Source organism: Podarcis filfolensis, assembly GCF_964270895.1.
Source record: "Podarcis filfolensis genome assembly, chromosome: 5".
Lineage (NCBI taxonomy): Eukaryota > Metazoa > Chordata > Lepidosauria > Squamata > Lacertidae > Podarcis > Podarcis filfolensis.
Window position 1 is genome coordinate 49,785,075 of NC_139608.1, and position 14,556 is coordinate 49,799,630.

At 41.9% G+C, this 14,556-nt stretch overlaps 2 protein-coding genes across 5 annotated transcripts in view; one reads left to right on the forward strand and one right to left on the reverse strand.

Annotated features, from left to right (window-relative positions):
* The window catches only part of ABLIM1 (actin binding LIM protein 1), a 215,778-nt gene extending 213,615 nt beyond the window's left edge, over positions 1–2,163 (reverse strand). Inside the window, exon 1 of the transcript XR_014548860.1 lies at positions 1,346–2,163. The gene's annotated coding sequence lies outside the window, so the exon portion shown is untranslated. The remainder of the gene's footprint in view (positions 1–1,345) is intronic.
* FHIP2A (FHF complex subunit HOOK interacting protein 2A) overlaps positions 1,646–14,556 on the forward strand; it is a 32,772-nt gene continuing 19,861 nt past the window's right edge. The window contains exons 1-7 of one of the 4 annotated variants that reach the window (XM_083616686.1): positions 1,853–2,439; positions 7,903–7,981; positions 9,614–9,783; positions 10,694–10,798; positions 10,986–11,108; positions 12,116–12,154; positions 14,160–14,447. In XM_083616686.1, coding sequence (XP_083472812.1) covers positions 2,395–2,439; positions 7,903–7,981; positions 9,614–9,783; positions 10,694–10,798; positions 10,986–11,108; positions 12,116–12,154; positions 14,160–14,447 — 849 coding nt within the window. In that variant the 5' untranslated portion in view covers positions 1,853–2,394. Of the gene's footprint in view, positions 2,440–7,902; positions 7,982–9,613; positions 9,784–10,693; positions 10,799–10,985; positions 11,109–12,115; positions 12,155–14,159; positions 14,448–14,556 lie in introns of all 4 variants that reach the window. The other 3 variants (XM_083616687.1, XM_083616688.1, XM_083616689.1) reach the window with 3 other exon arrangements.

Here is a 14,556-nt window from a genome sequence, read left to right on the forward strand (position 1 = left end):
ATGTTCACACTAAAGATAAGGGGAGCAAAATCAATAATGTTTGAAAAATGGCAGTGTTCTCATGCTAAGGTAATGCAATCATGACAGGCCTTTTACTTCTCTCCTTTTCCAACCCTGGAATGTACATCTTGACTGAAGGATCTGGATTTCCCCTATGCAATGTGAGGTAGTCTCCAGCTTTATAAGTTCCCAAGTGTGCCTTCCCTACTCTCCACATTACCAATGCAGCACCACCTACTTCAGAGATAGCTGTTGGAGTAATCCTTGTCCATTGACCAAGCAAGCTGGGGCTGCTGGGAAATGGAGGACAACGATATACGGAGGGCCACAGGTTATCCATATCTGACCTATGTGATAGCATCACCTGGTCACAATTTTGACTAAGGCAACATTTGGAAGCAAATTTAGCTCACTTCCTTCCCTCACTGGTTTGTTTTCCAGTCCTCAATGGCAGACTCCCCTTTTGGGAAATCCTAGGATAATTCTTCCTCAGGGACATCCTATGGACACAACCCTCATGTTGAAGATTTTTTTCATTACCTACACTTTGTGAGCTATGGAAGCTTGAATGGCAAATAAATCTTCTTTGACACAGCAATCACACTAATACACTTAGAAGACTGCAGTGTAGCAAATGCAAAACTGAAAGCTGAGTGTTTCTCTGGCACTTTGCCTTTTAAATTCAGAGTGGGTAGTTGGTTCTTGAGAGGAATTCAGTGGGTAGCTGGTTCTTGAAAGGAGTTCACTAAGCATGCTTTGATTCTTTCTTATCCACCTGGAAGTGCAAAACTGAGCAAAGATTAATCAAGTATTTCAATTATATTGTAATATTGCCAGTGTGGTGTAGTGGTTAGTGTTGGATTAGGACCTTGGAGACCAGGGTTCAAATACCCACTCAGCCATGAAGCCGGCCAGTCACTAACTCTCAGTCTAACCTACCTCATAGGGCTGTTGTGAAAATAAGATGGAGGGAAGAAAACTATGTACACCACCTTCAGCGCCTTTAATGACAGACCGGACATAATTACAATAATTAATAAAAAAGCAACTAATCATATACATAGTCACTCATTTCTTGGAACTGTCATGTCTCTAAAGTGACAACTAGTCACCACCATCAAGCAAAGGAAGGTTTGCCTCCATCATGGGCTGACTGAGTTCCAACTGCTCAGCCCCAGCCCCTCATAGGTGGAGACTAAAGGGCAACATCAGAGAAGGCAAAGAAAAAGGGCAGGAAATGGCACTTGAATAATCCTGGCATCATAAGAATACCATACCTATTTCTGATGCCAGTACCAGGGTTCAATGCAAGTGGTTACAACTCTTTATAACAAGGATGGCTAACCTGCAGGACTCCAGAAGTTGCAGAACTGCGGTTTCCATAATCCCTCGCCGTGCTTCTTGTGATAATTGTTGAGATTCTCTTGGGGCTATAAAGTCAGCTAGTAGTACTCTAAATAAATGAAGTTTATTGCATAGCCAACATAATAATTGTCACTGAGGCGGTTCCTGTCGCACATACAGAAGCCGGCCAAACTGGCGGCTGACTCTTACTTCAGTGTACTGGTGTTGAGGAGGCAGCCTCCTCCACTACACTGGAGGGCAGAGGTTGGCTTAACTTGTGCAGGCCAACTTCCAGCACCTCACAGCACCCTTCAGCACCAGATACCCGAGGCGGCAGGGTGGGCCCTGGCTTACATGGCAGAGCTGGCATGCAGCAAAGTGTTAGGGGCACGACCCTGAGGAAACCTGATCCTGCGCCTCCTCCTCTTTTCTGCCCGTCTGACAGGCGGCGTCACGAGGACTTCTGAGGAACTCGAAAACTTGCTCACTATTTCGTGGCATTTCAGTTGGCCCCGGCAAAGGCCAAAGAGTGGGTTTCGTAATCTCGCCCCCCTCTTTCTCGCTTCCCTTCTCCTCCGCCCGCCTCCCTCTCCAGCGCTCTATCCTTTCGGGCCGCTCTCCGTTGTTTTATCCGGCCCCGGGGAGGGAAGCTTCCCGCCCCGCCCCCTACCTCCCCCGACGCGGCGGCAGAGGCCTGACTGACTGACTGCCAGACCTAAGGACACGCGCAGGCAGCTCTTCAGGCAGCGGCCCCTGTAGGCCGAGCAGCGGCGGCGGCAGGAGAGGGAGTAGCGGCGGCGCCAGCAGAGGCAGGCGCTCGGCTTCCGGGCGGCCCCGGTGGGTGTCGTTCTCCGTCCGCGCCACGGTGTCTCCTGAGGCGAGGGAGCGGGAAGAGAAGCGGAGAGAAGCAGCCGCCCCGCTTCGCTTCGGTAGCCGACCCGATCGCCGCGGCCAGGCCCCCCGCATGCAGTCCTCACCCTGGAGCGGCGGCGGCGGATCGAGGAGCTCTCGCGATCCTCCCGGCAGAGGCTGCTCCAGTCCAGGGACAGGATGTTCTCCAAGTTCACCTCCATCCTGCAGCACGCCGTGGAGGCGGTAAGGCCACCGGCAGCGCCCGCCACGCAAGCCCGGGGATCCTGTTGGGCCTAAGATGGGGAACGCGCTTTTGGGGGGCCCCCTCGCGATCCCCCTCGCTTTGCTCTGCTGCCGGCTTCGTCCCTTTAACTGCCATGCCCTCCTTCCTTCCCTCCGACGCCGGATAGTTTTATTTCTGCCTTAGGACGAGGGGACGGGAGCTTGCTCTTTTCCTCCCAGTCTCCGGGTTGGGCGGGTTACGTGGCTCTGTCCTGTTTCTGGCTCAGTCGAAGCCTCTGAGCGATCACGAGTCGGGGCCCCGCAACGAAAGCCAGGAGCCTTCAAGTTCTTCGTTTATTTGCTAGTTAAGTTTGTATGCCGTCTTTCCAACAAAGGGTGCTCGGGGTGGCCAACTACAAATACGCATGCACACGTGTAATAAAATACACTGAAACTTTAGTACAGTAGTCTTTATTTATTTAACTATTTTTATCACCCTGCTCTTACGACATAAAAAGACTACCAGATCGGCTGTATAAATACATGGCAGTCCCTGGCCTCCAACTTAGTACAATCTAAAAAATATGGACACAAAAGGAAAACTGTTTGGTAGGGAGGAGGAAGTAAGTCAATTCCTTCAATCTCTTCTGCTGACCACCCGGAGGTAGGAAGCTCCAGGAGAAGAGGCAAGGGTATCTCCTCTGTTTCCTCACATGGTGCAACTCTGATGTAAATAAATATGCTCTAATGCAAAGTAAACAACATAAAATTAAGGCGGGGGGGACCCCAAATCCCAAGGCTGTTTTCAAGAACAAAGGGGGGGGGTTCTTGAAGGTGCCAATTGGGCAGGCTGACAGCTTGATACAGCTGCCTCCTGCCTGGGAAGCAAGAGCTTTGAAGCTGCATATTTCCAGTATAATTTTTTTTTGTTGCCAGTGGATTTTTTGTGACAACATACCTGGTGAGTTAAATACAAGCTGCATTCATGTGTAGTTGTGTTTTAGGCTTGGTTTTTTTGTCCTTTTGGTTATTTTCTCCAGGTTTTTGTACTCCTGCAAACCTATATGTCAGTTGAGTTTGCTGATGTTTTCCTTTTGTGCAGAGGTAGTGCTGTTTTTACTACATAAACATTGACACTCTAGCCTGAACATCAGAAATAGAGGGAGTGATAATGTCCTTCCCTTCCGTTTTATAGGCACATCTAAAATATGCCCCCCTAACCTTCTATCCCCTTAGGCATAGTTTCACTGGGGCTTTTGTATTAAAATTTCCTTCACAGCTGCTCCCTCCTTCTGCTCCCACAGTGGACTGGCAAACAGGCTCCAAACAGTCAAATATTCCCTGTATTCACTCCTGCAGCTTTATAAATGTGTTTTGAGAAATTTTCCCCAGTTTCCTAGAATATCCAGTGGGAGAGAGAGAGATTGATTCCATTCTGGAGTATCTGAGGTAAGAAACAAAAGTACCTCTGTCCTAATCGCTCATCAAAACCAGTTATCCCTGCAAATTGCCCCCAGTTTGCACCTAGCATCCCTAATATTTGATTCTTCAGGGTTGAGTAGACATTTTTTCAATTGTCCATGAGGCATTATGGCAGTTGTGCCAGCTGGGCAGTGAGAGACCTATCTAAGCCTTCTAGCATGCAGTATTAAAAACTATATTCTGTGTCATTTGGCTTAAATCGGGGCAGCTAAACTCCTGCCTGTAGCCCTGGTCCACCCCACCCCCCGACTTGATCAATTTTGGCAGTGGATTTTTTTTTTAAAAAAAAGTTTACATGCTGCTGGTATGGGTAGATAGGTTTTAATAATAATAGTAATAATGTATTTATATCCCACCCTCCCCAGCCGAAGCCGGGCTCAGAGCGGCTAACAACAGTAAAATAATAATAAATGCCTCTGCCCACCACAGTGCCTTAATGGGAATGCAAATCGCTGTTCATCAGATTGATCATTTGATGAGTATAGAAAGGGCAATAATGCCCTTCATCAGCTGTGGAGGGTGGACAGGGTGGGTGGCTACACCCACCATTAGCATGCACCACCCAGAGGTTTGACCAAAGGTTAATGGGTTAACCACCCCTCACCTAAGTAATGGAATAGTCCAGTTAAGATACTTCGTATGCCGACACAATTCCACTCTTGGGGTAAAAGTTCAGTATAATTACTGTTCTACCTTCCATCAAGTAACTAGGTTATTCCAGCTGATTCTATGACCTGTGGCAAAAAAATTCCAAAGGTTGATTATACGTTTGTGCAAGGTAGGACTTGTCTTTGAGCAGGTGCATTGCCCTTTAATTTTCTTTAGTGATTCCTTGTGTTAGCATTATGAGATGACTTGAAAATGATGCCTCTAGTGCTTTCTTTGCTCCTTGGCGAATTTTAACATTCCACTCAATTTGTGTTCCGCCAACCACGTGTGTATGCCAACCACATGTTTATTAATGAATAATTTTATTCAATAAAAGTTATAAAAACCTAGTTTGTATTGCCTCCAACCATGCCTCTCAGCATCAGATCTCTATTGTCCTAATGTAATTTTCCAATGGACTCCTTCTGAAAATATAGTGCAAGTACATCTTTTTAATAAAGTAAATATTTCAAACATGCATATTATGCTGGTGCACGTCTCAAGTTGCTAGAATTGGCTGCAGCTACATTGTGAATGTAGAATTGGTTATTGGCCTGGAAAAAATTATTTTAGTCAAATTACCGGTAATTAAATGTTTGAAACAATGGATTATATACTCCACAGATTTCACTAGTGAGGCCACAACCTTTTTTTTGTAATTTTTATACTACTGATTTCTGATAGAATTCTAGATAGTGCAAGGTAAAATATTAGTAAAGCCTCAAAACTTCATTGCAGGAGTTTTTGAACTTTTATCCACCTAAGACATACAGTGGTACCTCAGGTTACATATGCTTCAGGTTACATATGCTTCAGGTTACAGACTCCGCTAACCCAGAAATAGTGCTTCAGGTTAAGAACTTTGCTTCAGGATAAGAACAGAAATCGTGCTCTGGTGGCGCGGCAGCAGCAGGAGGCCCCATTAGCTAAAGTGGTGCTTCAGGTTAAGAACAGTTTCAGGTTAAGAATGGACCTCCGGAACCAATTAAGTACTTAACCCGAGGTACCACTGTACTCAAAATAAACCCATGAGATCAATGGAGTTAACTCTGTTAGTTTTAGTGGGTCTGTTGGATGTAACTCATTGTTTTGGTTGGATACATGTATACCTAAAAAATTAACCTGAATGTTATACAGTAGGCCCTTAATTTACACAAGGATTATTTTCGGAGATTACACCTAAAGCCAACATTGTGTACAATCAAAGCCAATTGGGTTCAATGGCGGTTAGGATTGGCAAATTCATTTCCCCTGGAACCCTGCCCCCTTTTCACCCTCTTTTTTATATATATAAAAAAACTATTTTATGCCATGCATGTAAAGCTGAATATAAAGTTAAATGTGTGCAAGCTGCTGGTTTACCGTACTAGGGGCATGATAGGGTTTGTGAAAGATTTGCACATCTTTGAGTCTGATAACATTGTGTAGCTTTATCTGCAGTCTTCTAAGTCAAGTCAGGTCCCAGCAGTGCCTCACTGCTAAACAAGTGGAAAAAATAAATTTCGTGGTGTATACAAAACAGGCCAAAGCCTGCAATTTGGCCCTGGCCTTTTAAACAGTGCTAAAGTCAATGAAATATAGTATCATGTTGAGTTTTGTATGTTTTTGTTGGTGTTCATTGCTGGCGTTTTCTCACAAGGTCTGCAGAAGAGCTTTTGGTATAGTGTTGATCTATATTGGATGTTGTGTTCCGAGAAATTGAATTTGTTTAAAGGCACATTTGGCCTGGTGCACTGCATGTTGTCTTTCGTCTTAATTCTGAAGCTGATGAGTGCTGAAAGTAGTCACAGTTCTGTCTGTTTGTGTTAGTTTCAAAGATTCAAATGTTGGGGGGGAAATCATATGCATTTAACTCAGTGGGTATAGGTGTGCTTAAGTCAGTGGCTTGATTCGATGTACATAAATTGACTTATTTATGAAATCTGTTAATTTCAGTGGGTCTCCTTTGTGTGTGTGACATAGTTGAATATCACCCTCCGATCCCAAATCCGCTTAATAGAAAATACATCCCCTCAAAAGCTACAATCTCTAGTTCTATGGAAGTGTGTTTAGGATCAAGATTAAGAAATTTTTACAGATTTCAGAAATGTCTGACTTTAACTAGCTTAAAGTGACCATGATAACTGGTTTGGACTTCCTTTTAAATAATACTGCAATACCAATGCTTCCCCTTTGTCATTTTGAATATGTATATGCATATCAATATAATATCCAACAGCCTATTCTTTCCATAATTCATTTCTTTTTGCAAGTCACTCCTAGGAGTGTTGCCACTTCTCCATTTTCAGAATTGCCAGCCAAAAGTTGACACAGAACATCAAATCAGGCATATGTCAAGTTTATTAAAAATGGCAGCCAGTCTGCTACAAGATCAGAAGTTAAATCCTGCTGCCATTATTTTTGTTTCAAAAATATTGTAGAATATGTGATCAGAAATAGGTGTGCTATTATTTGTACTATTCAAAAATAAGAGAAAACTAGTAAAAGCTAGTTAGTTTATTCCCATTTTTCCATTATCAATAGGAGTATGTACTCCCTCTCAGGAAGGAAGGAAGGCCAATTTCCCAAGGAGTCAGCTGCCAGTTTAATTATTCATTTCATAAAATTTATAGACCACTTGATTGTAAAAAAACAGCAACCCAAAGCAGTTTACAAAGCTGGTGAGCTGTCACACCAGACATTGTCCACTGTACACTCCCCATTTAATCAACACTCATTGTTCATTCCTCATTCCCAGAGGCCTAACTGAATTTGAGCCACACTTTATTACCTCATTGGCTACTACGGTAGCTGGGAGGAAGGAGCCAGGCATCTGGTTGGCCACTGCGAGAACAGTTCGCTGGACTAGATGGGCCATTGGCATGATCCAACAAGCTCTTTCTTTGTTCTTATCTTTTTACATTCATCTTGTTTATGATAATGTGATACCATAATAATGATTAAAAATCTCAACTTACCCTTTATTGGCAAAGGTGCTCATTTGGGGCTCTGTACCAATAAGGCAAGAATGCAGAACTGGGGAACCTTTTGGGAGTTTCATGTCACTAGTGGGACATGACATTGTCACTTGCAACACAAAAGCAAGAGGTTTCTATACACAAACTCCATTCACCATCCAGGCATTATCACAGAGCGGGGCCAGTGAAGGGTGTGGCACAAGAAAGGGGCAAGGCCTAGGAAGAGTCCTGAGGGCCACATTCAGCCTCCAGCCTGAGGTTCTCCACTCCTGCTACCTCCCAGAAGAGAAAATGGTCCCCCTGCCCCTGTTTGAAATTATTATGTTTGCAGCTATGTTTTCCTAAAGACTAACATTTAGGAAATGTCCTTTGTCTGCTTTTTATTTCTTTCCTGCAGCTTGCGCCATCCCTTCCATTGCAAGAAGACTTTGTTTTCCACTGGAAGGCGATTACCCATTACTACATAGAGACATCAGGTAAGAGGCATTTATTTGCAACTTCAGCACACAATTCTGCAGATGGGAGTACTGTTTGTTACTTAAAAGTAATGATCTGGGAAATAATAAAAATAAGCAGGGAAATAGCTGGTGGGGCCTGAATGTTACACTTCACAATAACTTTCAGAATGTATTCAGTGCTGTCAACACAGAGATTCAAAGTCTTTAGATGTTGCAATTCATTCCTGTTTGCTTTGTAATGATAGTTGTTTGTAGACAGTTGCATAAGAGGGAATAGCAAACTTGCTACTGGATTATTTATACTCATGCCACATAGTAGTATAAATTGTTTCCAGATTCACTATATAAAATTATTTCACACACCAGTTTGCTGATAAATGCAGTAGAGACCATTTAAGTTTCTTCACAACATTAAAACTTCCTCTCCCAAATAACACATTGGAAGTCTATACTGTATGTAGCTTCAGATTATCCTCAAGCATTTTGTGTCATGAGTTACATTATTTCTGTCCTTTTTGTAAAGTTATAGTCCTGCATAGTTATATAAAATACCAAGTAGGAACTCAATTCAGGCAGGGTCATCCCCCTTAACTTGAACAAGAAAGACAACTCCACACATTCAAAGCTTAGCTGAAGTAACAAATATGTTTGTGATTTTTCTCTTTCTTTTATTACATGAGAAGTCAAGAGAATTCACACAACCCACAGCCATAAATTGGAAGAATGTGCGTGGGGCCATGTGGGCCAGCCACATGGCCAACCCACTCTCTGACAATGTGCCATAGCTGCCTCCCCACCCCCCAATCTTTGATAAATTAAAAGGGACTCTGTGTACGTACATCAGTATGGGTATAGAACAGGAGCGATAGTGCTGTGGTGCCACAACATTAACCTCCCATCACAGCATTGCTACCACTTATCAAGTGGGTTAAGGAAGCAATAAGGTCAGGCTGTGTGCATGCACTCATAGGGAATGCCTGATTGTCTCGGCTGGTATATCCATAACCCTGACCTCACCCATTTTGGTAAGCAGAAGCCATCCTGCTACTGGGAGGGTATTGTTGGTGAAGAGGACCGCCATGTGATTGGGCCAGATTCCCCTTTATATGGAATAGCTCTACATGCATACTAATGTATGCGCATAGAGCTCCATCATATTGCCCGGGGGGGGGGGGGGGGCAGAGAGCTGGTGTAGCCCACACAGCCACACAAGCCCTCTTTGCATTCATTCAACAAGGGGCAGAGTTGTCAAACTCCCATCAGCCAGAATAGGAAAAGTCAAATGAAAATATGTTTGAGTGTATGATCTTCATTGAAAGTATTTAACTTTTATGCAGTGGCTCCCCACTTGTGGAATGCTCTCCCTAGGGAGGCTTGCCTGGTGTCTTCTTTACATATCTTTAGGTGCCGGGCAAAAACATTCCTCTTCTTCCAAACATTTGGCTAATTAAACAATGTATGACCTTTTAAACTGGGGGGTTGGTATTGTTTTCATTTGTTGCTATGGTATGTATTTTTGTGTTTTTATATTGTAAATGCCCTGTGATCCTCAGATGAAGGGCAGTGTAGCAATTTAATAAACAGTAGTATTAATAATAGTAACAACAACTTAGACTGGATACTTTATTTTAATGGAACCTGTTTCTCTAGATGACAAAGCTCCTGTGACTGATACCAACATTCCCTCTCACCTGGAGCAGATGTTGGATATTTTAGTTCAGGAAGAAAATGAGAGGGAGTCTGGCGAAACAGGACCTTGTATGGAATATCTACTGCATCACAAGATCCTAGAGACTTTGTACACCTTGGGAAAGGCTGATGTAAGTATAGCTCCATTGCAGAAAGCTCAGATCCTGTGACTGGATGTAATCATGTGTACTTAGTTTGTGCTGTTTCAGTAATCAAAATTTTGACTTGTCATATTTTTGCAGTACCTTTGAGAACGAAATAGTGTTGTATTACAATTGGTGAAGAAATGCTGCTGTTGAATGTATGGGGTCATGGAAAGATCCTGGCAGTTGGGCAGAGTGGAAGCTATTTTGATTGAGTAGTAGCTGAACATTTTCCAAATACATTGTATCCCTCTTCACTTGAAAATAAAAACACTCCAAGGGTTGAAACTGCCGTGGAAAGCATGCACACATAATCTTTTCAAGGTTCTCCATCTACACACACACACACACACACACAGAGAGAGAGAGAGAGAGAGAGAGAGAGAGAGAGAGAGAGAGACAAAAACACACACACCAGACCACACCCATTTGGGTGTGAGAGCCTACTGCTAGACAGAAAAGAATGGACACTTGTATATCTTTGTGTTTATTTGTGTGCTGGTTTCCCACAAAACCTAAAGCTGCTTGCAGTATATTGTATGAACAATAAGTGTAACACAAACTAAACAACTGCAAATGTTTGCTACAGATATGAAACAAGTGCATAGGATCTTAGTCTATGCTAGTTTGAAATGCTAAATTAACTGCATAATGTGCACTATAAAGGTCAGACCTTCTTAAGACCTTCAAGTATAGGGCGGTATATAAATAAAATAAATAGAATAAAGATATAATTGGTCTAAGTGTTGTACCAAATCTCCGTATTGTAAAATGAATGAGATATTGGATGCATTTAATGTGTTTGTTACTAAACTAATGTTTCTAAACACCTTGTTGGTTTTGTTTGCCAGTTTCCACAATTATGTATATTTCATGTTTATTGTATCTCTTTTTCTAGTGTCCTCCAGGCATGAAACAGCAGGTTTTATCCTTTTATACAAAGCTGCTGGGAAGAATACAACAGCCTCTTCTCCCACACATAAATGTACACAGACCTGTGCAGGTACTAAACTCTCTTTTTAAAGGAACACATTTTAATGATGTCTCCCAGATTATTGGGTGTAATATTTCAGTTTTGTTGCTTTAAGATCTTAGAAAGCAAAATTCAACAATGTATCCTGATGTGGGCATTTTTATTGGGGTTTTATTTTCTTTAGTAGTACTATTAATAATAATATTCTCTTGAACAGAAATTAATCAGACTTTGTGGGGAAGTTCTGGCAACACCCACAGAAAATGAAGAAATCCAGTTTCTCTGTACAGTGTGTGCAAAGCTGAAACAAGATCCATACTTGGTTAACTTCTTCCTTGAGGTAGGTAGATCACACTGTTTGTTAACTGGGGTTTCTTTTCCACCATAAAGGGAAATGAGTTAGGTATCTGTCAGGATCAGAGGGACAGGGAATAAAGCCTTTTTATTCCTGGAAGCTACTTCTAACCTGCTACTGGCTCCTGAGCCTTCCCCATCTGTTGCTTGTATGTTTCCAAGTTCTTTTGCGATTGCCCGGGCTAGAAACTGCTTTTCAAAAGAGAGTTGAAGTTATCGGGAAGAACTTTCTGACAGTAAGAGCTGTTCAACAGACTTCCATAAGAAGTAATGAACCCACCTTCTTTGCAGATTTTTAAGCAGAGGTTGGATGACCACCTGTCATGGATGCTTTAGTTGAGATTCCTGCATTGCAGGGGGATGGACTTAGATGATCCCTTCCAAAACTACAATTCTATGATTCTATGACTTGTGCCAGAAACCAGATTGTGTGTTTTTGTGGTGATATTACAAAAGCATAAAAATTGTATTTTAATATTTTGTTGGAAGCCACCCAGAGTGGCTGGGGAAACCCAGCCAGATGGGCGGGGTATAAATAATAAATTATTATTATTATTATTATTATTAGTAGTAGTAGTAGTAGTAGTAGTAGTAGTATTTTACACAACAGTGCTGCATTTTCATATTTATATTTATTCTCTTCCCCTCTCCTTATTATTATTAATCTAATGAACTAAGTAATTATTCCTATGCCAAGTATATTTCTTTATGCTTCTTATTTTATCAGTTAGCATTCTCTGGTGGAGGTTTGCTTTTTGTTGTTGTTACCATCTCTGGAAGATTTTATTTATCTGGCATCCTTTTCTGAATCAGAGGAGATGCTTTCTGTATTTTCCCCTCTTCCACATAGAGAGGTGTACAGTCCCTTCCTGTTAAATTTGGCAAACTGTTGCTTGTTCTTGCTATCCCCAGTGGTCTGGGAGTGAAGTCCCTTGATGGTGGTGATCTTGACTCTGAAAATATGGAGCTTATTTCATTAAACTTTCCTATTAGGTGATACAAGACCCTGTCCTACATACTTCCAGGAGGCAGGTGAGCAGGTGGGCTTCAGAACTGCATGGACAGACCAGTGGATTTTGTCTGTTTTGCTGAGCTAGATGCAAAAGCTCTTTTATTTGAAATTCACTAACCCTGTAAAATAGATAGAAAATGTGCCGTGTAGGGTTATGTGAATTAAATATCTTGTTTAAATTGGGTCTCTGGAGCTGCATGATATCATGTTAGCACCCTAGAAATCCACAGCTCTGGCACATGCTTCACCGGTGTGCTAACGCTGCGTATGTAGGAACTAGCATACAAACAACAGCACAATTTAAGCATCCTGCTGGCTGTATACAACCCCTCATAGATTACACTACTTTTACATAGCCTTGTCAGGTAGGAACTAAATTTAATCTATGTGGAAACTAGGCTGGTTAGCAGAGAAGGTGTAGAGGCTGCAGGTCTTCTCTATGGATAATTAGTTGTCACACCTCCTCCTCTCCCCCCCTCCCCAATCTTTATATTGGGAATCATTCAATTATATTATATTGCATTATAAAATAAATTACATTCAAGAGCTGGAAGATTGTTTTCTGTGATGCATGGCATGTTGCATGTCCTTCCAGCACTTTTCAGGAATAAAAGTGAAAACTGACAGTAAAATATTTCTTAAGGCTCAGGGATAGTTATGTACATAATAGATAGTTATACACGCTTATTTTAATAAAGGATTGCTATTCTATTGCTTATAAAAGATACTGTAGGATATGCATTTTCTTCATCTTCAGGGATAATTAACTGCGTGCTCATACTTTCCCCCATCTCTTATAAAGACTGATACTTTGAATCCATATGCTCTGAAGGTCTTTCTAAACATCTGAAACTGATTTATAGGCAGGGGTGCAATTCTTCCATTTCAAGAAGAATATGAAGTGAGGAACATGGATCCCTGGGGAATGGTGTCAAGATCTTGTTAAGATGGCAGGTGCAGATTTCCTGAGAATAACTGCTGATTCTTAGAACAGCTTTTGTTTTTCTTAGACATATGCAGCTCAGAAGCATGGTTAGATTGGAATCTGAAACTGTGTTTCCAGAACCACAGAGATAAGGTGGATTGGGGTCTTGACCTGAAAATTCACATTTTCCATTAAATGCATTTGTGTCAAAAGGTTGCCTGTATATAGTAAATGTGACATTCGTACTGAAGATTGAACAAATCAAATGGCATCCACTTACTTCAGTGGCTTGATAGAATAAGGAAAGGCCATTTTTTGCACACTTATTGAACTGACTAATACAGAAGTTGGTGTAAAAGGCAAATGTTAAATAATGGCTCCAGCTAGTGGGTTGACTGAGGTTCCTTTTTTATAATTTCTGTAAAGCCTGGTATGTAGGATTTGTGCAGCATGGTTGTTAAAGTCGTCATGTGCTTGTACATCTCTTGACCATTAAGAGTAATGTCATCTGCCAATGGTTCTAGTATTATGAATGATACGTGTTTTATCTAGAAACCAAGAAACAGAAGAAGTAAGCCATGGTGGATAAATAGTCATTTTTTGCAAGGAAAAATTAATTCAAAAAATGTAATAAATCAAAAGATAATGGTCGACGAAATTCAGCCCAAGATATATAATGACAATTTACAGGGTTGTCAGTTACTTAAACTTTGTCAAAAGCCAGTTTAAATGCAGAACTTCAGTATCTAGATGAGATCTACAATGACCATTAAGATTTTGAAGCCTCCCAGTGCTGGCTGAGGTAAATGACTTCTCAGAAATTCAAATTCCGTTTTCAAACCCTGAGAGTCTTGGGGACAATCTTCACATATACATGTTTTAGTGATTAAGAAGTTGAGCTGCACTAATCGGTTTCTTTGATGAGACAGCACTCCAGCTATCTGTTTCTTTTTCTGTTTTGTTTTTACTTTGTTTTGTTTAACCCTCCTTGTCTTTGCACCTGCTTTATTTGGAAGCCTTGTATTTTGCTGCGTTTCCAGCTTCAGTGCAGGCGCCATTTTTATCTTTGTAATTCTCTTTCTGGATGTAACCCTCTTCAGAGCAAGCTAAAGGGGCTGGCTTCAAAAGGCACAGCAAGCTTAATTACAGCAGACATGCTAAAAGGCCAAGATTCCGTGGTGACAGATACAGGACAGTCTGTTCAGCCTGGAGAGGCATCAAGTGGAGCGGATCAAGCAGAGAGCGCAAATGACCTTCCTCAGCAGGCAGATGACCTGTCCACAAGTCTAGATGAATTAAACGTCCCTTTGTCCCCTGAGGCTTTGGCTGCCCATCCGCATGGGGACTATAATTTGGTGGATTCTCTACTCAATCTCACCAAAAGCCCGGTGAGTGACTGGCAGAATTGTTTTTGATTTTAAGTGGGCATATGGGGGGGCCTGAAGGCCTTTTATTGATTAATCAGAAAGAATGGAAGGAATTATCAGCTGAGAGAGG